We start from the raw sequence: 27,350 nt of genomic DNA, 5'->3' as shown, positions 1-27,350 counted from the left end.
TGATAACATTTACCTGCTAACATTCTTGGTACGACGACGGTATACAGCTTCATAACATTCAGTATCTAAAATACACAAGTTCATGTATATTACAAAACAAGATCTATAACTGGTTTTAAAAGAACTACACATTAAAGATTACAGTGTTCGTGTTCTTAATTCGACGATATGTGTGTATCATTTCATTTATCCATATCGAGTTAAATAGAAAAGGGCAATAGATTTAAATTAATACTAGGATACACTCTTAATATACATTACATTTATATGCATCGGTTGACCAGTAGTTGTTTTTACAAGCAGAACACTTGTTTGGGTATGAATCCTGTATCCTTCCTCCTACTGCATTATACTCAGCGCATACTCCTTCAAAACATTAAAGACAATCATCGGCGTCTTTCTTTTTTTTGATAATAATACACAATGCGTTTTCAGGAATTAATAATGCAAAGCCAGAGAGGAAAAAATAATAGAACATGTACATACCAAAGCCTATCCTTGTACGCGGTGCACAAACTTTAATGGTTTTGTTTTGCCAAGGATTTATTAGACAGTGGTAGAAAAGTGCACTGGAACATTTATGTGAAAAGGATGAACAGTTTTTCTTCACTGCTTCTGTATCCCACATCGATTTGCTATAAGGGCATGTCTGCACTTCTTCCATTGTAGCGCGTGATTCACTGCAAAACTCCTCATCGTAACAAGAACAAAAAATCTAAAACAATATAAAGGGTTAGACATTAGATTTCTCTCAAACTATTCGAAAGAAGAAATGATATTTGTAAACTATCTCTAACATTTAATTCTTTTAGTGCTTGTCAAACATATAATTATGCAGAGTTTCACCGAAAAACTTGCATTAGAAAGAAAAATAAAAACAATGCTCTCCCAAATTATAGAATATTTCTTTTTTTTAATTCCTACCATCAAAGAAAACGCCAGGAATACTGTTATGAAGCACTTGGAAGTTCTCAGGCTTGGTGAAGATTGATTTCGTTTCCTACAGGCCATTTTACGTCAATACCTTAAATATAAAAAATATCTTCAATTATTCTTGATAAAGATTACATGTACGAGGGCTGCCCGTAAAGTTCGTGGACAAGCTCAAATTTAAAGAAAGATGGTGTCATTGATATTTATTATTAACATACGAGGGTTGTCCGTAAAGTTCGTGGACAAGCTAAAAATTAAATAAAAATTGAGTCATTGATATTAATCTATTATCATATTTCTAATACTTTACTTAATGTGAATTGAAAAATGAAAAATTTTATTCAAATTCAAATGTTTAATTACAATTGTGGCTTCTTAATTAGACTAAGAATGGAGACCTAGAGCACCGCAAAATTTTAATTAAAAATTACTTATTATTTTTATAGATTACATTTAATTTAGTATCTTATAAAATTCTGCGGAAATCTTCCTGACTTTAACATTATGAGGTTGACAGAAGTTAGCACATCAAACTTGCAAAATCTGAACTTTCAAAGTTTCAAAATGGCCGAGCAATCAAAGTTAGAACATTAAGACAGGATTGGAATTCGTCAAAAAGGGACGTTTTCGGCATAGGTGGAGCAGTGGGCAGTGAAAAAATTATGAGTATACATCAGAAAAAAAACACCCACAGAGACCAATACATTCTGTAAACAATCGCAAAAACATAATTAAAGAAGCTGTTCATTAGTATTTAAATGGCATGTAATATTTTCGGACAGAAGGAACAGTTTACAAGATGACAATCGTGAAGGAAAACCATCATTCCGAGATTGCAGTACTGTACACAATGAATTTCTTAAAGTTACGTGCCGTATTTCCTAAAATAAAATCGTTTTTACGCGAACAGAGGTTCGATGATTGCAGGATATGAGTCAGATTAAATATGTTTTCACGTATGAAAACTGAACATTTTGTGCACATTTTTATGACTGGTTAAAAGGGCATGAGAAATATACTGAGTTAATTAAACGGTGACTTTGTTGAGAAAAAGTACTTGTTTTAAGTTTTTAACGTCGGATAAGGTCAAGAATTTTCCTTTTGGTGCACCGGGTATGTCAGATTCCTGGTTTCATGACAATGATCAATCGGTTGGCAATCATGATAATTTTATTCATCGTTTATGCAAATAATCAATCAAGCTACTCGATTGATCACATGAAACCAAAATACTAGACAGAGCCTTATTCTTTAAGTACGTAGTGTAATGCTTTAGCCAGAATTATTATATAGATTACAACACATGATCGATCGAAGAGGAAAACATCGCAGGAAAAACAGCTTTTTACATGCAAAAAGAACTACAAAAAAGATATGATCATGTATAAGATGGATTCTTCTCCGTTTTCCCCATTATGACAAGGAGCATCGGGCGAGTCCGACCGGTTGGCAATAGATGGTACTTGATCCCATATCGGATGCTTTGGAGGTTTACTCTAATCCAATTTTGTTTGTATTGTTTAAGCTAAATGGACTTTTGAGTGTGAATACCATTCGTTTTTTCGTTACATCTACTAATCACGAATACTTCTAAGTGGACAATTATTCTCAGTAGTTATTTTGTACTTTTGTACATGGAAAAATGGTTTATATTCTCTTCCTTTTTTACACATGGGGAATATACCACTAATAACATAATTACGAAGCTTTAATGAACATATTTTTCAAATTGAGGGACTTAATTTAGGTAGCATGATATCTATTTAAAAAAAGGATATGGAGATAACGGACAGTATTAAATATCAGAGTCCATAAAACAATACAAAAATAGGAGCAGAGCAAACACGAACCTCTAAAACATCGAACAAATACTTGTAGTTTAACATTAAACAAATACATGTAGTTTAAATAACTATCGCCTATTCTTATTTTCCACTGAAGATTATTCCATTAATCTAAAATTTGGGTTTTGTATGTAAGTTATTAATATGAGACATTGATCAACCGAAAAAAATTTGCTCTAACTTATATGTCTGTTTTACATCAATATTTATTTTGTTAATACGAGGGGTGATCAAAAAGTTCGCGAACTAATTGAATAACTCTCACAAATATATTGATATAGGGTTTCAGTGTTGAAAATGTTTCAACGTAGTCCTCTCCAATTTTAATGCACATCTGCAACCATTCTGCCCATGTGCGGATCACATGATATTTGCGGTCATGTGACAAGCTTCTGTCACAGAAGCTTTAATTTTTTTCAGACTTTCATATCTCTTACCATGCAATCGGCAATCCTCGGCTGACTCCGCTACGCTCCATTCAAACCTCGGATGTGATAGGTGGAGGAATACGCATCAGATCGCTACATTTCTCCGCCGGAAACTGCCTTGTCACTCATTTCATATTTCGCTCTGCCTCAAGTTCTTAGAAAAGGTTTCTTGATTTGTGTAAATCCTCGTGCCAATTACAACCAAATGTAAGTATTCTTTGAAAGCAAGAACACAGTCTTGGGCGTGCATCAAAGTAACTCGGATTTCTAAAGTATAATATTTGAATGAAGTTCAAATAAGATCACATGACTGAATCAGCAAGATGGAAGATCACCGTTGACGTCCGAGGTTATGTGCGAGGCATGAGTCATCCGAGGAACTCCGATTGCTCACCATGCAGGTTATTTTTTGAAACAAAAACAGTCCATTTGTCAGCAATTGTCTTAATCTCAACGAACGTATGGGTGGATAATGTAATCCTCTTGCAGAATGAGCATGGTGACCGTCAAACCCAAATCTTCTGTCTTTTGAGCGTCGTATATTTCATGTTGATAACGTATGGGTGCCCTCACCTTATCATATCTGATATGTTTAAAGTCTAAAGAAAACGATAATTTAGGGATTTGATAATTATATTATTGTTCAGATATTCATCTATTCTTTTTATTGTAAGTTGGCTATCTTTTTTTATCAAATCGCTTAAAGAAAGACACGTCTCTCTCCCAGTTTGCATTTACTGGGCAACAGAACAAACATCATATTTAAACATCTCCCTTCCTTTATTTAAGCAATCAATCCAATCAATGACAATACTTTTGGAAAGTAGTTTTTCTTCATAAACCGTATACAAATTATTATAAGCTTCTACAAAGGAATTTCCAAAATATACGTTTAACTTTACAGCCGTTCGCTTCTCGAGTACGACTGAGTCAACCATTTTTAGTCACAAGTGATCTACCTTATGATGTCATTTTCACATTGTGACGTCACAAAGACGGGAAAAAATATTCCATTACATATGCTATTTATAGAACATGTGTATGATTTTATGTGTGCCAAATTTCATTCTGATCTGAATTATGGTTCTGTAAATATAAAAGTTCTGCCTGTGATTATGAAACACTAGATTATATTAAACGTTGTGGATTCTCGCAAACAAATACATGCTATTTTGAGTGCACAGGATATATTTTAATATATTTTTATCTTTGTTAAAATTTAGAAGTGTTTCCGTTTTCAGCTCAGTGATATCATTTGGTACTCATAATTGCCTTGCACTAAATAGTGTGTGTAAAAAAACAACACTTTTAAAGAAGAATCGAATTCGAAATTTAAGTATTCTTCTCTGGTGTTTGTAACAACCGCTGAAGAAATATTAGACAATGAGCACCCGTTTATGATCAGTAAGAAGCTTGCTGAAATATACGAATTTTGTTAAAATTTTTATTTTCATTAAGCTGTTTTCTTTTCATTAACATTGTTTTGTGCATGATGACTTTAGAACAGAGTATTCCTGTCACAACTAGCGTCGGCACGATAAAGATCCACCCCTGCTCAATGATGAGTTTGTCGGGTCAAGTTCTAATAGTACTAAACAGACCGTTCATGGACAGGAAGTTATATCACAGATGGAAATTACATGTCGTAATAAAATCTAGCAAGTGGCATTAAACTACAAGTGAGAGATGACAATAACATTAATAACATTAAGTGAATCATCAATCGATAAGTTACATTTTTATAACTAAATAAGAAATAATATTTATAGATTCAAACCTTTGGTTATGAATTGTACGAAATGGTTTACCATAAAACTAAATACAAGCTGGTTGCTTCTTGGTTTATTTAAACAGATTTTCTCTTAATTAAATTGTTAACAAAAACCCATACCTGTTTTAAATGTTCAGTTGTGTTTAAATGCAGAATAATGGCAGCAGTATATTGTTGAAAACGAAAGTGCTTTTCTGAAACATTGATTTTGCTAAACAATTTATTCATTGTTTCTACGGGTCAATGCCGTAGTAAAATCAATGGGTAACGTTTTAAAAACAAAGGCCTGATCACCAGAGCGAGCGCTAGCGAATATTTTTGTTGAAAGTATAAGGAATTTTGGCGAGCGTTCGTGAAAGTTCACTTAGATGAACAGGCCTCAGATCTTGTACAACGTATACATGAAATGCTAAACGGTTTTGAAATTAAAAAAAAATTGTTTCCACCACACTCAGAGCATTTCAAATAAAAGCTTTAATATTTACAATTTATAAACCGTTATTGAATAGAAAATGTACTTGGATTCCACACATGTACTTCAAGTTAATAATTAAAAAAAAACGAGCTATTGGTGAAAAAAAAAGATTTAATTAATTTTCACTGAGCCTTCATAACAGGAAACAGGAATTTGCCCCAAAATATAATTTTATGCTCACAAATACAAGCTTATACAGTGAAAATCAATCATGTACATGTATGTTTTTGGAATATTATTTTCTTTATGTCTGCCTTGTACACTGGAGGAAAGAGGGAGATGTAGTGGGTATGTTCAAATTAGTTATAATATATTTTAGTATAAAAGAATTTTGTTCATAGGGAAATGAAAATAAAATCTTAATCGACCTCTTTATGAAATACAGGCTTTTCAAGATGATCAGAATAATTTATATTTTATGAAAACTATATCTGCTCCTTTTGGTATCATATGCCGACAAATGTAAAGAAATATATCGATTAAAATATAAACACATTTTCTCGGAACCTGATCCATAGCAGTATGTTCGATACCTAGCCGGTTTCAATTCATTGAGGAGATATGTGTATATTATATTTTTAAAAGTGGTTGATTACACAGGATTATAACATAGACGTAAACCATTCAACGATCGATAAACTAGCACAAGTCGAGTAAAATGCTTCAAAAAAATTTCAAGGTATTTCTTTTTAGCTCACCTGAGCCGAAGGCTCAAGTGAGCTTTTCTGATCAAAATTTGTCCGTTGTCTGTCGTTGTCGTTGTCGTTGTCGTCGTTGTCGTCGTAAACTTTTCACATTTTCATCTTCTTCTCAAGAACCACTGGGCCAATTTTAACCAAACTTGGCACACAGTATCCTTGGGTAAAGGGGATTCAAGTTTGTGCAAATGAAGGGCCACGCCCTTTTCTAAGGGGAGATAATCATGAATTTGTTAAAAATTAATGGCATTTTTAAAAAATCTTCTCCAGAACCGCTGGGCCAGGAAAGATGAAACTCATGTGGAAGCATCCTCGGGTAGTGTAGATTCAAGTTTGTTCAAATCATGACCCCCGGGGCAAGGGTGGGGCCAAAATGGCAGACCCAAGTTTTACATAGGAATATATAGGAAAAATATTTTAAAAACTTCTTCTCGATAACCGCTGGGCCAGGAAAGATGAAACTCATGTGGAAGCATCCTCGGGTAGTGTACATTCAAGTTTGCTCAAATCATGACCCCCGGGGCTAGAGTGGGGCCAAAATGGCCGACCCAAGTTTTACAAAGGAATATTGGAAAAATCTTTAAACATCTTCTTCTCCAGAACCACTGGACCAGGAAAGATGAAACTCATGTGTAATCATCCTCAGGTAGAGCAGATTTAAGTTTGTTCAAATCATGACCCCCGGGGCAAAGGTGGGGCCAAAATGGCCGAGCCAAGTTTTACATACGAATATTTAGGAAAAATCTTTAAAAATCATTTTCTCAAGAACCCTGCAGACATGATTGATCATTTTTATATAGAAGCATCCTCAGTTAGTGTAGATTCATGTTTGTTCAAATCATAACCCCCGGGACTAGGGTGGGGCCAAAATGACCGATCCAAGTTTTACATAGGGATATATAGGGAAACCTTTTAAAATCTTCTTTCAAGTACTTCAAAGATATAATTAGTGATATTCATATGGAATCATCCTCAGGTAGTGTAGATTCTAGTTTGTTCAAATGATGAACGCCTGGAGGGGGTGGGGGGGGGGGTAGAGTAAATTCAAGCCTGATGTGCTCAGGTGAGCGCTGTGGCCCCTGGGCCTCTTGTTAAATTTGATACACAATTACTACTAAAACAACATCGTCGGAAACCCACGGGTGATCTCGTCTTTACTTATTCGTCGGAAACCCACGGGTGATCTCGTCTTTACTTATCACCCGTGGGCAAACTGGCCGAAAAATCGTCGTATGTAATTAAATATGCATGGATCATTTGATTGGCCGCATTACAGAATCGCGATGCGTAACAACGAATCACAGTTCACGTTACATATGCAAGTTCGGCATTGCCAAAAACACGAAAAACTCATTCCGTAGTTAACACAGCTAATAAATCCACTCACCGGTGCATTTTGCAGTTAGAAAGAGGTTCTCCTTTATAATATCTGACGGATATTAATGTCAGTGACCTGTATGAATTGATTTTCATTGTTTTAAATCAAACTTCGCACGTTTTAACGAGCGTTTAGATATTTACCATAAATTGCAAAGTAATAAACGTATTTTTCAAAATTGAAGAGTTCCAACTTTCTGATTGGTTGACTTAAAACAACAAATTAGCATATTTTACGGCGATATTTCGGCGAGTTTGCCCACGGGTAATAAGTAAAGACGAGATCACCCGTGGGTTTCCGACGATGCTAAAACAAGTGTATGATGTGAAAGTATTGTATAACTTATGGTAATAGTAATACCCTTAAATGTAAATGTAACCAAACCATAAAATCAAAATAGCATTCATTGGTGAATGAACAATCCGTTGTCTATGACAAATGAAAAAAAAATTAACGAAGTTCAATATGTCAAGCAATATAAAATGAAATGTCGGGTATAATTATCCTGTTCTCTTATGTGTTTCAACAGCCCAGCGCATTTGTGCTGCAGCATTCAATGCAGCAAATTTGGATTATGAATTCGAAAGGTCAAAGTGGGCATTCCACTTTGTAGATCCATAGCATTGTGTGCGATCAATGTAACCACACCTCCCAGCGTAGCAACATTCAACGCTGCTTGCAATTGTCGACGGGTGATAAGACCGCGGAACATTAACTGGCAAAATTTGAAATATACAGATTACGTCATTTCTATCTGTTACAATCAAAACATTCAGTGATAGACAATGAAATGGGCGGGTACAATTCGACGCAGACGTGGGGAAAACATCGGATTGAAATTGCAGATCGAAATTCATTTTCAATCCACCTGAGCTTTTTTCAAAGCAAAGAGTGAATGTGTGATCCAAAAATCAACTAATTTCAACTTCCAAATACATGTTGTTTGAAGTTCACATTAATCATGTTTATATGAGTTTTAGCTTATAATTTTAAGAACGCGAAAGATCAAAGAAGACAAAGATTATTTTTTAGGAGATATTTGATTTAAGAAGGGGGGGGGGGGAATTGTCGAGTCAGGTCATGGCTTAACATCATGACAATATATTTTATTTCTAGGATTATAAGAGTGCATGAGTTTTTTATTTATTCTCACTGAAAGCTGTTGGACAATTTAATTTACATTTGTTCCGTAAATATTAATTTATTTAAAACACTGGAAAAGAAAAAATTCAAACTGTACCAAACTTGAAATTATTTGTCTTCTGGGTCAATCAGTAATAATGTACCTTCTAGCGTAGCTGAGGTGGATTGAAATTGAATTTCGATCTGCATGCAATTTCAATCCGATGTTTACCCCACGTCCGCGTCGAATTGTACACGCCCATTTCATTGTCTATCACTGAATGTTCTGATTGTAACAGATAGAAATGACGTAAGCTGTACATGTATATTTCCAATTTTGCCAGTTAATGTTCCGCAGTCTTATATCCAAAAATGGTCTGCATAGAATTAATGCGCATACTGTTTTGTGAAATATTTACGTGCATAAAACATTCAGTATAAATTAATTAAACAATATTATCACAGATAATTCAATTTATGCCGCTATGAGAAATATATTATATTTTACATTTTAGGATAATTCCGCATATTCCTGCGCAGGCTGCAGTATATGCGCCTTTATCGCAGCGCAATTATCATATAACCTTTCATTGCGAAATCGCAAGCTTTGCTTTTCTTGACAGAGTAACCTAATCAAAATCCTTGATTTTGTTGCGCCATTTTTGTTAGCCTGGTAGTGCCTTGAAAAAAAAACATTGAAAATGTTCAGTCCTCGAAAACCATTGTCAATTGAAATTGAATTTTTTATTAGCGTATCCAGGGTACCTGTAGTGTGCAAAACGAAATAGAAACGAAACGAAACAAACGAAACAAAATCTGCCGAAACGAAATGAAATCTAACGAAGCGAAACGAAACCTACCGAAACAAAACGAAACTGAGACGAAACGAACCGAAATCAAAACGAAACCTGCCGAAACGAAACGAAGCAAAACTTCAAATTGTTTTGGTTTGTAACTGCATGTGGAACTTTTTTTTTACTTCAAATAAAATTTATATAGTTAAAGCACTTGCTAATACTAAGTATCAAATTTAATTACCGATAAATTATGCTCCCTTCTCAGTCTAATGATGCACATGTATTTACATGTTTGCCAGCTGCAAATATGCACGAGCGTATTAAGCATGTACAATGTATAGCTAGTTTCAATATATGCAGTATTTTCTAATTTTCATATCTTACTCTTATTTCAGTCCTTATTTATCTAGATACAACATATCTATCAAAATTGATGTGTTACATGTTAACATGCATTCTCTGTGAGCACCAAAAAATTTATTATAGGGCTTGGAAACGACATATCTCCGATTTTGATGAAATTTGCACCACAGGTGCAGTTTGGTACAAAACCAGCAAATATGGTGTTAGAAGTTTCCCACGTGCACCCAGTTGCCATGGAGACGGGTGTATTGAATTTGGCCATTTTCGGCCATTTTTGACCAAACAAAAACATGAAAATTGAGGAAATATGAATGCATTTTTATCTTTATGTAGTGAACTCAAATATAAATCTTTGTATCATAAGAAAACATCGACTGTTAAGGAATACAGGGCATATAACCAGTTATTCCAGAATTGACCCCACTCTCAGAAAACGGTTCGGCAAAATAGCATAGTTTCTCAAAATGTGAAAAATGGAAAATTTGGCATTTTTTGAGAAATCTAAGGTTAAATAAAAAAAATTGTTTACGGAAATTTTTCAAATCATATGCGTGTCGTCAAACGTCAGTATTAGTAGTGTCCCCTCATGAAAAAATTGGAGTGGGATCTCAATGCTATTTTTAGTAACATGTATCTAAAAATAGACATATTTTGGAAAAATCTAAAAAATGAAAGTTGGGCAGAGTTTAAGATGCCATTGCTAGTTAATTATGAAATATACTGTAAAAGTCAATGTGCTAATGTCAGAGACTGGACACCAATAACTACCATGCATATTATTTTCAGGGATTTCCGTTTTCTATTTATAGCTTCAAATGCCTAAATATAGACATGTCTCATAAAATGATGAAAAATGACAATTTTTCCTCATTTTGAAGCTCCACTGAATCATAAATAATAAAAATATGGATCTCTCCAATATTTCATCAATAAGAACAAGGAATAGTATAATATCTCACAAATTATTGAGGACAGGCTCTCATCTCTATAAATAGTACAAATGTCTAAAAATAGACACATATGAAATTAACTGTTTAATGTTGATTTTCCACTAATTCTCAAATTACAGATGGAAAATTTACCGACTTACTGTCACTAACTGTAACTGATATTATGTGACTGACAAGAACAAAAGAACATTCAATGGAATGCAGCATGATAAACAGAGGTTTCCATTTCTATTTATAGTAACACATGTTTAAAAATAGACGTAATGCAAAATATCGGGATAATGTCGTTTTTTGTACTTTTTTCTAAAATTTTGGATGAATAATTGCTGACTGTCTGTTTTTAACTGCTATTGGCATATGGTGACCAACAAGTAAAAGAAAGCCTTATATGAAATACAGAATGAGAAGCAGGGGTTTTCATTTCTATTTATAGTAACACGTGTTTGAAAATAGACGTACTGCAAAATATCAGAAATATGTAGGTTTTTTTTGTACTTTTTTCTCACATTTTGGATGAACAATTGCAGACTATATGTTTTTAATTGCTAATTGGCATATGGTGACCAACAAGTAAAAGAAAGCATATACGAAATACAGAATGAGAAGCAGGGGTTTACATTTCTATTTATAGTAACACATGTTTTATAAATAGACGTGATGCAAAATATCGGAAAAATGTAGTTTTTTTGTACTTTTTTCTAAATTTTTGGATGAATAATTGCTGACTATCTGTATTTAACTGCTATTAGCATATATTGACCAACAAGTACAAGAAAGCCTTATATCAAATACAGAATGAGAAGCAGAGGTTTCCATTTCTATTTATAGTAACATGTGTTTAAAAATAGGCGTGATGCAAAATATCGGAAAAATGTCATTTTTTGTATTTTTTTCAAAAATTTTGGATGAAAAATTGCTGACTGTCTATTTTTAACTGCTATTGGCATATGGTGACAACAAGTAAAAGAAAGCCTTATATCAAATACAGAATGAGAAGCAGAGGTTTCCATTTCTATTTATAGTAACATGAGTTTAAAAATAGACATACTGTAAACTATCGGAAAAATGTAGTTTTTTGTACTTTTTTCACATCTTGGATGAGCAATTGCAGACAATATGTTTTTACTGCTATTGACATTCGGTGACCAACAAGTAAAAGAAAGCATATACGAAATACAGAATGTGAAGCAGAGGTTTCTATTTCTATTTATAGTACCACATGTTTGAAAATAGACATGCTGCAAATTCTCGAGAAAATGTAGACTTTCGCACTTTTTTTCTAACATCAGGGATGTTTAAAGTGCAGACAAATGACTTTTATTTGTTATTGACAGATTGTGACTAACGAGTGTGAAAAAGCTTTAGCTAAAGTGTATAAGAATAATGTTTATGGGTATTTTTACATTTTTGCCTATAGTAACACATATTTACAAATAGTCAGGAAAATAAAGAATCATTCGTTTTTCTCAAATTAGGGATGTGAAATTTGCAGTCAAACTTTCATTAGCTGTAACTGACATGGCTAATTGTATTCGGCGCGCCAGCGCGTCCACCTCATTCCAATACAAATATCACAAAAGTATGTTTTCCCTGCATTAAAACACTCAAATGACAGCGATTTTCTTTATAAATTAAGCAGTATCATTTATATTCAGGTCGACAGCCCAAGCCCGATTGAATTTTTTTTGTTAGTGTGGATCCAGAAAATTTTCCCTAGGAGCCGGTGTCTCAAATCACTATGTCAGTTAAAACTAGAACTGTCCAAACGGGACTAAATACCCCGCTGGGTTTTTCAGAGGTGCTAAATTATGAATATTTAATGGATCTTACTCTAAGAGAAGAGAGAAATGTTAAAACATTTTTAATGCAAATGTAATTGCTCATAATATTTTCATAAATGAAACGAAGGCACATCCTAATAAAAAAATCAGACTAAATATACGGACCGGACATGAATTATAAACTTTTTCTGTCAGTGACCTTGACCTTGCATTAATGGCCTTGGATCAAAGTCAACACAGAAAATCAGGTAATAAGCAATGTTTGTGTGAAGTAGTAGGTTCAGGTTAAGCCATAAAAAAGATATGGACCAGACACAAATAATATTTTTTTTTCAAGTGACCTTGAACTTCCCCAAATGACCTTGCGTCAAGGTCATGACACACTCTTAGGTCATGAGCAGTCTTTGTGTGAAATGAGAACCTAACAAGTTCATCCATAAGAAAGATATGGAGCGAACGCGAATTATGAAATTTTTTCAGTGACCTTGAACTTCCCAAAATGACCTTGGTTCAAGGTCATGACACACCCTTAAGTCATGGGCAGTTTTTGTGTGAAATGAGAACCTACCAAGTTTATCCATAAGAAAGATATGGACTGGACATGTATTATGAAATTTTTCTTCAAGTGACCTTGAACTTCCCCAAATGACCTTGGATCAAGGTCATGACACACTCTTAGGTCATGAGCAGTCTTTGTGTGAAATGAGAACCTAACAAGTTCATCCATAAGAAAGATATGGAGTGAACACGAATTATGAAATTTTTCTTCAGTGACCTTGAACTTCCCAAAATGACCTTGGTTCAAGGTCATGACACACCCTTAAGTCATGGGCAGTTTTTGTGTGAAATGAGAACCTACCAAGTTTATCCATAAGAAAGATATGGACTGGACACGTATTATGAAATTTTTCTTCAAGTGACCTTGAACTTCCCTAAATAACCTTGGGTCAAGGTCATGACACAATCTTAGGTCATGGGCAATCTTTATGTGAAATAGGAACCTACCAAGTTTATCAATAAGAAAGATCTGGACCGGACACGAAATATAAATTTTTTTCTTCCAGTGACCTTGAAGTTCCCCAAATGACCTTGGGTCAAGGTCATAACACACACTTAGATCATGGGCAATCTTTGTGTGGAGTAGTAGATTCTAATGTTCCTCATTAAGGAAGATATGGATCGGACACTTTTGCACAGACAGATGGACAGCTAGACAGACGGACAAGCTGAATCTTATATACCCCCAAACTTCGTTGGGGGGGTATGATAAAGTTGAATATTCCAGGGATCCAGATCCCCTTTGATCCATGCATGCCTTACCACAATTTGTTCAAAAGTAATCTGAAATTTTCCCAAATTTTTTGAGTTGGCTTACTTTCGATTTCTCTCTCTCTATACATGCATGTATATATTTCTCTAGACTTTAACTAAAGCATTTAAAAATATTTGTTGTTTTGGTTTTCATAAATTTTACGTATAAACATACATGTAGGTGTTGGAATGGGGGGGGGGGGTCAAAGATAGACATCACATAGGTAATAAATAATGGGAAGTAGATTTAGCCCCACCCCCCCTTTCAGCGGGCATTTTGCAGTGTAATCGAATAAGGGTAAGTGGTAGTGTTTAAAAAAAATGTTACTTAAAGAAGTTCAATCCCCCTCACATGAAATAGGATTTCATGTTTGGACCCTCCTCTTCACTTTTAGTTTGCTTCCGACATGAATGTAACAAATTAAAAATTCACCAGTATTTTGTTATGACCCTAGAGTTTTATCTCCTTTTTAAAGACTTGATTTTCATGGCAATAAGCTCTAGAGTTACAAAATTGAACTTCTTTCAGTACCATTTTTTTTTTCTTTCTTGAGCCACCTCCTCCTAGGGAAAATTTTCTGGAGCCACCTAACAAAAAAATTTCAATCGGGCTTGGCCTGTCGACCTGAATATAAACGATAATGCTTAATTTATAAAGAAAATCGCTGTCATTTGAGTGTTTTAATGCAGAGAGAACATACTTTTGTGATATTTGTATTGGAATGAGGTGGACGCGCTGGCGCGCCGAATACAATTAGCCATGTCAGTTACAGCTAATGAAAGTTTGACTGCAAATTTCACATCCCTAATTTGAGAAAAACGAATGATTCTTTATTTTCCTGACTATTTGTAAATATGTGTTACTATAGGCAAAAATGTAAAAATACCCATAAACATTATTCTTGTACACTTTAGCTAAAGCTTTTTCACATTCGTTAGTCACATTCTGTCAATAACAAATAAATGTCATTTGTCTGCACTTTGACCATCCCTGATGTTAGAAAAAAAGTGCGAAAGTCTACATTTTCTCGAGAATTTGCAGCATGTCTATTTTCAAACATGTGTTACTATAAATAGAAATAGAAACCTCTGCTTCTCATTCTGTATTTCGTATATGCTTTCTTTTACTTGTTGGTCACTGAATGTCAATAGCAGTAAAAACATATTGTCTGCAATTGCTCATCCAAAATGTACAAAAAACTACATTTTTCCGATAGTTTACAGTATGTCTATTTCTAAACTCATGTTACTATAGATAGAAATGGAAACCTCTGCTTCTCATTCTGTATTTGATATAAGGCTTTCTTTTACTTGTTGGTCACCATATGCCAATAGCAGTTAAAAACAGACAGTCAGCAATTATTCATCCAAAAATTTAGAAAAAAGTACAAAAATGACATTTTTCCGATATTTTGCATCACGTCTATTTTTAAAACATGTGTTACTATAAATAGAAATGGAAACCTGTATTTTGTATATGCTTTCTTTCACTTGTTGGTCACCATATGCCAATTAGCAGTCAAAAACATATAGTCTGCAATTGTTCATCCAAAATTTGAGAAGAAAGTACAAAAAAACTACATTTTTCTGATATTTTGCAGTACGTCTATTTTTAAACACGTGTTACTATAAATAGAAATGGAAACCCCTGCTTCTCATTCTGTATTTCATATAAAGCTTTCTTTTACTTGTTGGTCACCATATGCCAATAGCAATTAAAAACAGATAGTCAGCAATTATTCATCCAAAATTTTTTTTAAAAATTACAAAAAACGACATTATCCCGATATTTTGCATTACGTCTATTTTTAAACATGTGTTACTATAAATAGAAATGGAATCCTCTGCTTATCACGCTGCATTCCATTGAATGTTCCTTTGTTCTTGTCAGTCACATAATATCAGTTACATTTAATGACAGTAAGTCGGTAAATTTTCCATCTCTAATTTGAGAATTAGTGGAAAATCAACATTAAACAGTTAATTTCATATGTGTCTATTTTTAGACATTTGTACTATTTATAGAGATGAGAGCCTGTCCTCAATTATTTGTGAGATATTATACTATTCCTTGTTCTTATTGATGAAATATTGGAGAGATCCATATTTTTATTATTTATGATTCAGTGGAGCTTCAAAATGAGGAAAAATTGACATTTTTCATCATTTTATGAGACATGTCTATATTTAGGCATTTGAAGCTATAAATAGAAAACGGAAATCCCTGAAAATAATATGCATGGAAGTTATTGGTTTCCAGTCTCTGACATTAGCACACTGACTTTTACAGTATATTTCATAATTAACTAGCAATGGCATCTTAAACTCTGCCCAACTTTCATTTTTTGGATTTTTCCGAAATATGTCTATTTTTAGATACATGGTACTAAAAATAGCATTGAGATCCCACTCCAATTTTTTCATGAGGGGACACTACTAATACTGACGTTTGACGACACGCATATGATTTGAAAAATTTCCGTAGACAATTTTTTTTATTTAACCTTAATTTCTCAAAAAATGCCAAATTTTCCATTTTTCACATTTTGAGAAACTATGCTAATTTGCCGAACCATTTTCTGAGAGTGGGATCAATTCTGGAATAACTGGTTATATGCCCTGTATTCCTTAACAGTTGATGTTTTCTTATGATACAAAGATTTATTTTTGAGTTCATTACATAAAGATAAAAATGCATTCATATTTCCTCAATTTTCATGTTTTTGTTTGGTCAAAAATGGCCGAAAATGGCCAAATTCAATAGATCCGTCTCCATGGCAACCGGGTGCACGTGGGAAACTTCTAACACCATATTTGCTGGTTTTGTACCATGGTGCACCTGTGGTGCAAATTTCATCAAAATCGGAGATATGTCGTTTCCAAGATTTTTTGGTGCTTACAGAGAATGCATGTTAAGGCTCAATTATGTACGGGTCGAAATAAAGTCACTGTACTGTTGTATTGCGAATGTCTTACATGTAAAACATAGGATAAACCAGAGACTTAGAGTATTTAGTATTCCATTCCGAGATGTCTGGTTTTATTGTTCAATCAGATTATACATGTAACTCTAACCCGAATCTTGTGTATCCTTTTTATAATGTTTTTCATCAAGGCAGTTTTAGAGGAAGAAATGAGTGGTTTGCAATAAAGAGGCTCGAGCAGTGACGTCTAAAACGATTCAATTTCCTTCCGACGCCTATGTATGAGCTTGAAGCGAAACAATTGCCTATGGTGCTTGAATTATATAAATCTTATATTAAGTAAAATAAATAGACCATATAAACATTCTGAAACTTTTGTTTCTTTCCGGCAGGTTTCGTTTTGATTTCGTTTCATTTCGTCTTGATTTCGTTTCGCTTTCGTAGATTTCGTTTCGTTTCGGCAGATTTCGTTTCGTTTCAGTTCGTTTCCTTTTGTTTCTATTTCGTTTCGCACTTAACAGGTACCCGCGTATCCATGCTTAATTTTGCATTTTCAGAGAATTGATGTGCTGTAGAGGTTACACGTGGGACAACCAGACAAAAACATGCGTTGGTAAAGTTTCATTTTATTATCTGCAATATACATGAATGTATTGTTGGTTGTTGATTGATTATATCTATTACTGTATTGAATAATATTGATGTTTTGTCGTTCTCTCATCGGATTAGACAATTATTTTCGGTAAGAGAATACATCTTTTTGCGAAATAATAACATTGCCATATAAGGTAGACTAGTCGAACATACATATCCATATTGTACTAAGACTTACCTGTTCTCTTTCACAAACCAGGGCGAATTTTGCCGTTATAGGGTCTAAAATCATAGATAATGCAGTATTCCTTATAATTAAAATGTGTCGGAACTACGTGTATTGAAACTATTCAAAAGGTGTCGTATTTATTCACTTATGTTTGAAAACTATCAAGATCGTTGTATTTAAAATATAATTCGTGGAGGGAAAAGGACCCCTGATAGCAGCAATGTCACATAATCCATTGAGATGTAGGGTATTTCACTGTGTATCAAATAACTTGATGTGTGTAGAGATGACTATGACAAATGACTACAGGTATACTGCTAGCCCCCAAGGCAGTTACACATTTACAAATTACTAGTAATTACTCCCTCTCCTGGAATTTACCACTAGTAAAACATCTGTGCTTTCAAAGTCTTATTCTTTTTTTACAGATTGCCTGTATCCATATTATGGGCCAGATTGTATCTATGTGTGTAATTGCACTACGTCCGAATGCAATCGGTATTACGGTTGTACATTTGCATCAATAGGAACAGGTTTCCATTTTAATTTATTCAGCATGTACAAACATATTGCTTTTATCAACTCTCACTGATGTTAAGACATCGTCAAAATACATGTAATACCTTTATTTTTTTTATCAGGAACAACAAACATTCAAAAGGTGGCAACAGAAAAAAACACATCTTCCAATGGGTTAACTTCTTCCGGACAACAGTTTATGACTACTGTATATACATCGCCCAACACGTCTAGTAATTCATCAAAAGGAATAGGACAAGGTTCCAAATCATCAATTGCCTTAATAGACAACCCATTAGTTTTATGTATTTTTACTCTTTTGATTTTAGTATTTTTCCTTTTGATGATTTACATCTTAATTCGTATATCTGATATTCTAAAAATGTCAATTTGTACCCGACTTCCAAGAGAAGGAAATGATGAACGTAATCATTACGAAGAGATCGAACTTACCAGAATGACTCTTTTATCATAACCCGAATTGAATCTAATCACAATTACAGCATGCATGTGTAAAGATGTAAAAAAAAATTGTTTAAAAACTCATAAATACAATACACAAAAAGAATCGTAAACAGGGTAAAACACCGACCCCTGGATACATGAGGTATCTGGGAGAAGTAAGCATCATTAGCCGCTTCAGTCTGATTCCTGTATTTCGTAGGTAGACAGAGCTCTCCGGGGTCCATTTTGACACCAAAGCAAAGACCTACTTGTAACGAATGGTATGAAACATATCAGAGAAAATGCGACCCAATAATAGGTTGTGTATACCAACAAGGTCATTATATCCACCACAGATTTCGAAGGAAAAAACTTGTACTACTACATGTAACATCAATCTTTCTGTCAGTACTTTGCATTTAAAAGTTTATTACACTAAAAACTTATTCTTGCGCATCAAAATTAATTTGTGGACATAACAACATATACAGGTGATGTAATATTAATCAATACATTAAAAAATTAATTGAAAATTCATATGCTGAATTCATTATGTTTGTCATGCCGTTTATCGTTTGTTGGTCAATATTTTCTATAGTCAGTAAATCTTGTTTATCTTATATTACGTGGAAATAAATAGAGAAGAATTATATTTTGAGTTTAATTTCGAAAACGTTTAGAAATTAACGCTTCATTCCAGTAAAATGAGTATTTGTAAATTACAACTCATTTGGCGGCACGTGTACATATATAAGTGTTTTGTAGAAATATTATAATTAATTTATTTGAAAACATTAAATAAGTTTATCGATATGAAATTTTTATACTGAATAAATTTCAATACGGAATAGTAACATGTATGGTTTGAAGTCGGATTAATCGGGCAAAGAACACGTATGTCAAGCCTTCAATGCAAAATCCCAATCCCTTGCCAGATCTACAAATCTACATGTTTACCAGCCCTTTTAGCTATGTACTGCTGTAATTGTTCACTGCCAGCCCCTCCCTTATCCACACTTTTTGTTTGAGTATAGTCAAGTACTAACAAAATGAATTTGTTTTTCGAAAAAATAAAAGAGTTTAAATATTCCCCTCTCTTCCACAACATAGGATTTGTAGTTTGATCTCAACCCTTTTTCCTTATCTAAAATTGTTCACGACAGGTAAGCTGCCACTCCCCCTTGCCTAGAAGACTGAAAATCTCCAATACTTAGAAAAAAAGAAGTCACAATCCACTGTTTATTCTGTGACATTAATGAAGCCAAAGAGATGACATTTCAGGCTTTCTGGAAAGCCAAACTTGTTATTCTTATACTGCTATTTTTATATCAATTTTGTCTGTCTGTTTTCTGTCTATTTGTCTGTTCATCTGTTTATCTTTTAGTCCGTCTGTCTGTTGTTACATTTTAGCTTCGCTATAACTTTTGACCCATAAGAGATAAACACATCATATTTGGTATGCATACTCCTCTTATTAAGTTATTTCAAATGACACCAAGGTCAATGACCTTGTTACCTTAGCTGTGACATATATGCTAAAAAAGCTTTTTCGAACTTTGTTGCCGCCGTGAGCATAGTGTTTCACCAACACATCTTGTTTTTCGCTAATTGTACAGATATCTATTTTCTCTCAATCATTAATCCTTTTTTCCTGACAAATTTACTGAACCATTTTGCGAGACGATAGAATCGATTATTCTTCTGATTGTTTATTTGAGAAAAAAACTTAAAACATACTAAGTAAAAAGATGATTGAAGATCTTACCTGAAGATAAAATCTAATGTCAATGTAAATAAATACTTTATAATAAATTTACTAGGACTAGTAAATTGTGAAGTTGAAACAAATGAATAACATACATGTGATGTAATCATTCCGCATATAGATATGGTCAAATGCATTGCTGATTATAAGAAAGGTTAAGTTTGCAAACCTGTTCTTTAAAGAAAAGTGAAAATAAGGATGAAAAAATGATATCCTAGGACAGAGGAAAGAAAACTTGTATGGTAGTTATTGTATAATAAGAAAGAAAAATGACAAAGTTCAGAATTTTTTTTTCATTTTATATTTACCCAGGATTTTATCAATAGAGGATTTATGTAAATCTCAAAATTCCCAATACATTTGAAATGTTAAAACGTCAAAAGCTGGATTAAAACTTCTTTTAAATAATTGAGAGTTTCTATAGTTTAGAATACTTGCTAGTTTTTTTTTCACCCAACGTAATCCTCAAAGGGAGAATGAAAATTATATAATTTACAGAAAATCAAAACATCTTACAGAAAGTGATAGTGGCAATTTTGTAAAAGGCATTTTTGGAAACAGGCTTCTGTAAAAAGAGAAAAAACAAACATTCCTAATTTTATTGCACAAATCTCTCATCTGTATGGATCAATTGCAAGGAAATAAAGAGTAACACCGCCTTACTTTTGAATTCAGATTGACGCTTCAAAACGGATTGAGAGAATATATTAGAGCATTATGTTTAAAAAACAAAGGTACACTTAATGAACTATTTGCCGTGAGTCTTATTTATTTATGTTTTATATGCATTTTTAGCTTAGGATAATAATTTATGTTTTATATGCATTCTTAGCTTAGGATAAGCATTTTTGTAAAATCTAGGGTCGGTTGAAATGACCTTGATAACAAAGTTAATATACTAGTAACCTATTATTGTGTCGGGGTTTTTTTTGGCTGAGGTGTATCTTACTAATGGTTAGACCTTTGTTTTCACGGCGGGTATAAATGACCTACAGTGGATATTCACTAATCCTAGATACCAGACCTACCTCCGGAACTTCCAGGGCGCAAATTGATATGCCCCTTTCGAATACAAGTATTTGTATTATTTATACATGTTATATGTTTTTGAAATTGATAACTGCTTTATATTTCACCACCCCTTTTAAATGATACAGCCCTGGTTTGAAATTTATTATTTACTTAATAATTAAATGAAATGGTTTTCTTGCATTGTATAAAGAAGTAGCTTCTTCAATCTAAAGTAAAAACTAAAATAAAAACTACTTTATTAAGTTAGATTACATGACATTGTACAGATTGATTGATTCTACATGTATATTTCTAACGTCTCTCTGGAGAATTTTTAAATCATACGGAGACGCCACCACTTACCAATGGAGAGCTACAAATTTTGTCCTATACTTGGCACTAAGGGCTATAGATCAGGGAGGGATCCTTTCCGTGCCAGCACCTACTGTGACTTGAGACCTTGTTTTATACGGTCTCCTCCGAAGGACAGGTCTCCATGTTCCGCAGTGGGATTCGAACCCACGACTTTTAAAGGATTGACTCCTTACTTCGCGACTCTAGAGCAGACGCTCCAACCAACTACGCCACGCGGGTGACTAAACACGGACGAAATGTTTTTTTAATAAATAAATACACTGAACCTCCTTCTGCAGGATCTTTGTTGCTGAAGCTTCAGGTATTTTGTATATTCATTCCCTGGTGGTAATTAAGGGTCAGTGTGTGTCTGTGTGTGATACAAATATTTTCAAAAGTATTGTATGTTAATCAATAATGCAGTGTATTGAACTGACTTACAATCAAGTGATATATCAAAACCGCTTTCAGAAATCTTCTTTTGAATGCATTAGGAGTTTGACACCCTTTACTAGCTAACGTTTCAACACATTTCATCGACCTAAAAAGTGTTGTTGTTTTTTTAAATACGTATGCATGTACATGCATCATATCATAAAAGTTATTATACAAATATGGACTCAATGTAGGTCAATATGCATTTATAATGACCCAGGATGACAGATATTGACCGAAGATACATGTAGTATATCGACCGAGGGCGCTAGCCCTCGGTCGATATACTTCATGTATTTGAGGTCAATATCTGTCATCCTGGGTCATTATAAATGCATATTGACCGTGCATTGAGTCCATATTTATTATATTATATAAATAATAATTTCCCAAATTTATTAGTGCAATGTATATCATCCTATTATTTACAGAGATAGTATTAACCATAAATAAGTTGAATGTAAATGGTTCAGAATTCATTGAATATTACTCAGAGGAAATTGTTTTGGCAATAAATTTTTCATATCATAATAATGACGCAAGATATCTATCTCCGAATAACACAGAGTACCCCCTCCCCCAGATTGAGAATCGCTCTGAGTCTCGTTTACACTTGCAGACGAAATGCACTGACAAAATATAAATGTCTTCTAAGAATAGATACAATCTTACATGGTATGCTTGTCTATATTTTCTTTAGTCTCCGTAATCGCGTAAACAGCGTCAAAACTCTGCTCGCCGAGTGGAAAGGTCGAACTCAACCATGAAATGGTATGTGGTAATTATTCCCGAAAAATATTCACAAATATCCTAGTGTCGTTTACTAATTATTGAATTAGAAATTCAAATAATGAGTACACGACAATTATAATTGTCGTGTACTCATTATTTGAATTTCTAATTCAATAATTAGTAAACGACACTAGTAATTGTTTTGTATTATCAGTCTCAGAGTTATTCACTATATGTTTTAAATTTTCCTCACCTACAACTTGCGAATTTCCATGTTTGTCTAAAGCGAAAGTGAAAACGAGACAGCTCGTGCGAGTCATTATTCGCTTTCAGCGGTCATTATTAAAAAATAAGTACTTCGTATTGACCAATCAGATTACCGGATTTCACAGAGTTATATAATATAATAAATTATCATAATATTTAGTGCATATGATTTTACTTAAAATATAAACAAAAGGGTTGATTATATGTTACAACTCACGCAAACTAAATCACAATATCTTTTAATAATTTAAGCTGCTTATCAAATTTTATATACTTTATATGTATTCTATATTTTTAGTATATTATTATTATTTTTCTGTATCTATTTTTTTTTTAATTATTTCAAATTGAACTGACACGTTTTATAGCACTTACCGAAAGTATTCATCGATACAAAGAAATCCATTCATTTGAGACAATATCTTTATGTTTGCAATGGACACGGGTAAAAAATTAATTGATTGTTTTTTGTTTATTTGTTTGTTTATACAGACGTCTTTGACGTCTCCATGTGTGTTTAATACATAATTTAAACAATAAAATGCTCTCTTTGTTTGTTGTTACTGGAATGTACGGAAGAGTTGTTGCAGAAAAAATACATAACCCGCATAAGCGGGTTATGTAATTTTTTTCTGCAATAGCTGCGACCGTTCATTCCAGTCATAACAAACAAAGAAAGCATTTTATTGTTTATATTTATATTTGTTTAAATAATCGTTTGAATAAAAAGGTTAATTATTGTATTAATGATGCAAAAGTCTTTATACATTTCATTGATGGAACAGCCACTGGTCAAGAAATCTGTACTGGCGACATGCCAATGTAGTTCATGCAGTGATGAACGCAATGGAATTTCTTAAGAAATAAAGGAGAAATTATTTAGTGGATGTAAATAAATATAGTATAATAGAGTATGTAAGTAAGTAAATGGCTTATAATAGTGACATGTGTAATGTACAATTACAACAGTTGTCAACAATTATACATATACATATAATAAGAATTTAAACAACCGGCCCATCGAGCATATGTGTCACTTTAAGAATATAACATTAAATAAGGATACAGAGATATTACACATTGTGTTTATTATAAATATAAGACTGTCTATAAGTATATTCTGAGTATGTATGGATTTTCCGATCTGCCTTGGGAAATTTAAAAGAAATTTGGTTCTGTCTAATTCTGACATATTAATATCAAATGAAGTTGGGTTAAATTCAATGCTGTATGGTTAAAAGAGTGCTCTTCGATTTGAATATGATGTACAATGAAGCAAAATGTGGCATTCATCTTCCACATTATTTGAAAAACATAGAGTACACAGTCTGTCAGATAAAGCCTCCCCCTTATACCGTCCTGTTTCTATTCTTATAGGTAACACACCGCATCTGAATTGAGCAAGTATAGAACGATGATACTTTGAGTATCCATTGTTACGTATTTCTCGGTTTGAAAATCAGATTTAACGGCTCGGTAGGCTCTAAGTTTTCGGACGTTTTGGAGATCTTCATTCCATGCGTTTAGAAATCTTCGACGAAGTTTTTCTTCCACTATGGTTGCAGGCTATTTGATTTTGGAAATATATAGGTAGACATATCAAGAGATTCAAATAGGAGTTTGGCTGTATGTGACCAATTTCTGTTGTTAAATAAAGATTGTTCCAGGTCCCACAAGAATATTTTTTTCGTAAGTCTGTCGTCCGCCATTGTACCGAGTCGATTCCAAAGACGTATAATATTCACCTGGTGTCGATAAAATGAAGGAAGCCAACCAACTTCTCCAATAAATTGGTAGTATTGGAGTAAGTCTATGCACACCCAAGAAGTATCGCAACGCATGATGTACAGATTCAATATTATGATGTCGTAACCCCATACTCCACGGCAGTAATCCAAAATAGGTGCAACTCCGCCCATACATTGTATACATTTTCTCGTATGTTTTGAATCCTTTTGATTTATTTGAATATATTTTGTATGTAATAGCACCTAATGCGCGTCCACCCGATTTTGCAAGATTTTCTGTGTTGTTCTTAAAAGTGGTAAATTCGTCAAACAAAACACCAAGATACTTATAGGATGACGAATAGTCAATTCGATCTCCTCCTAATGTAAATAAATGGTCCCTTCTTTTCCGCTGTTTTTTTTTTTTACGGAAGTGTACCACTTTAGATTTTGTCAGGTTTATACACAATCTCCATTTCTTGCACCAGTTGGAGACAACATCAAGAAGTGCGTCCATGTCAGCCTCGTTATGCGCAATCAACGTTATATCATCTGCGTATAGAAGGAAGTTTAATTTGTTGGCACCAAATTCAATTTCATTGTTTAAGTTTTTTACTTGTATAGCGAGATCGTTGATGAACAGAGCGAACAACGTTTAGCAGATATTATCTCCATGTCTAACACCCGATGTACATCCAAAACAGTCGGTGTAATGGCTACCCAAACGAACACAAGACTGAGTTTTCTGATATAAAGATTTCACCGCTTGATAGAAATGCCCGTCCAATCCATTTATAAGTAATCTGTATTCCAACAACTTTGTATCCACCACAGCAAATGCTGGATAGAGAGTTTAAGATTAAAATTAAGTCAATAAAAGTAACAAACGTAGAATTTCTGTTTTTGATTATACTATTTAGGGCAAATACATGATCTAAGCAGGAATTTTCACACCGGAATCCGTTTTGCTCGTCCACTAAAAGATCGATATCGTCAAAGAAAATCACCTGCCTTTTTTCAGATTGGAACTGTAAATTTAAGTTACAACAGAGAGAAGGTTTATTCCTCTATAATTCAGTGGAAGCAGAGCGTCCGAGGATGGGTGATAGATTTGGATATTTAAAATCTGTACATAAAGTCACTTGAAATCGCCCATTAAGTTCACAAAACTCTCAATTCTTAACTTAACCGACAGCTTCTTACAATTACAGGTAACTTAAAGGTGCATGGACACAAATTTGAAGTTAATATTTTCTGTATAATATTAAGACTTATATATTTTAATAGCATTTAATACAAAAATAAATTAAAAATCTTATTTCATCTAAAATGTATTGAGACTTCAAATTTGAGAATGGGTTTGATTTACACATCCTTGCACTCTCACAATTTTTTTATTTTATTCTTAATACTCAGAAAAAGTGACGATCTTGTTATGAATACATTATGCACAAGTATCAAACATTCATCTATGAAATGTTCAACATTATATCATCTTTGAAAATGACAAATACAATGCAAAAAGGCACATATGTAATATCCAGGTGCATAATTTCAGAACATCCACATCTACAAGTTTTTTTTATCAATAAAGAAACGTCTCAAGCTCTTTAGTCTGTAAATAAATGTTGGACATGGTAGATCCATCCATTATAGAGAACTTCACAATATAACGGACACATGAGATTTATACGAAAAAAAAAAAAAAAAACATTTGAGATATTTTTAATTGTTTCTTAATTTCAAGATCGAATGTTTATGACTTTTTCTTTAATAACATTTTTATTATCCATTTCTTAAGAGTTTCAGTTTAACACAATGTCAAAAACACACTATAACGGCGTCAACGTACCTATCAATTGCAAAATCTGTTTAAAATTCAATTATATATATAAAATTGTAATTACATTTTTAAACCTGTTATTTCTAAGGTTTGTTTAATTTTATTAATCAAGTGAAAAAAGTTGCTTTAAAACAGTAAGCACGCTTCATTTTGCTATGATGCGCGAAGTCAAGTCGGCCCCCTTAAATCCGTATGTCCACAAAAATCTGTGATATTTTGTCAAAACTTGAACACCAACTTCAGAATCTGCATTCCCACAGGCTTCCGCTTGTGCCTATGATCTACTTTTGAGTAATTACCACCCTTAACTCTGTATGTTTCTGGAGAAAGATGTATTATTTGAGAACTATGTAATAATTATTTCTCCACCCGTTGAGGCCACCTGATGTAGTCAGAAATCAAGAGACCTGTTATTTAAATTTAAATTTTACTGACACTGTTCATTAAGTGAAGCAATACAACTATTGTTTTTACCCCTCACTCTCTGGTAATTTAAATGTGTTACGTAATCATAGCAAATATATGACCATCATATGGGACAGTTTATTAAGTTAACAATAGAGAAAATGTTTTAAGTAGGACAAAGTCCTCAAACTATCCATTCTTTGAGAGAGAAAAAAAACTATTTTCGTCCATTCGGGCCTCGAACAGCTGG

At 33.4% G+C, this 27,350-nt stretch overlaps 1 protein-coding gene and 1 long non-coding RNA gene across 2 annotated transcripts; one reads left to right on the top strand and one right to left on the bottom strand.

Annotated features, from left to right (window-relative positions):
* Positions 1–13: 13 nt before the first annotated feature.
* LOC134279635 (uncharacterized) lies at positions 14–1,027 on the bottom strand (the record flags this gene model as incomplete). Its single annotated transcript, XM_062762052.1, has 4 exons — positions 925–1,027; positions 487–715; positions 262–366; positions 14–65 (listed from the first exon to the last, which is right to left on the bottom strand). Coding segments are annotated over exons 1-4 (473 nt in total), but the record flags the coding sequence as incomplete, so codon positions are not given.
* A 16,242-nt stretch (positions 1,028–17,269) lies between these two features.
* LOC134279629 (uncharacterized) lies at positions 17,270–18,131 on the top strand. The gene is made up of 2 exons (XR_009994685.1): positions 17,270–17,388; positions 18,027–18,131. It is a non-coding gene; the product is annotated as an uncharacterized LOC134279629 (long non-coding RNA).
* The last annotated feature ends 9,219 nt before the right edge of the window (positions 18,132–27,350 follow it).

This window comes from Saccostrea cucullata, unplaced genomic scaffold (genome assembly GCF_032062105.1).
Source record: "Saccostrea cucullata isolate Sc308-1 unplaced genomic scaffold, CSIRO_AGI_Scuc_v1 ctg1744, whole genome shotgun sequence".
NCBI classification, from domain to species: Eukaryota; Metazoa; Mollusca; class Bivalvia; order Ostreida; family Ostreidae; genus Saccostrea; species Saccostrea cuccullata.
This window is presented reverse-complemented; position numbering and strand designations above follow the sequence as displayed.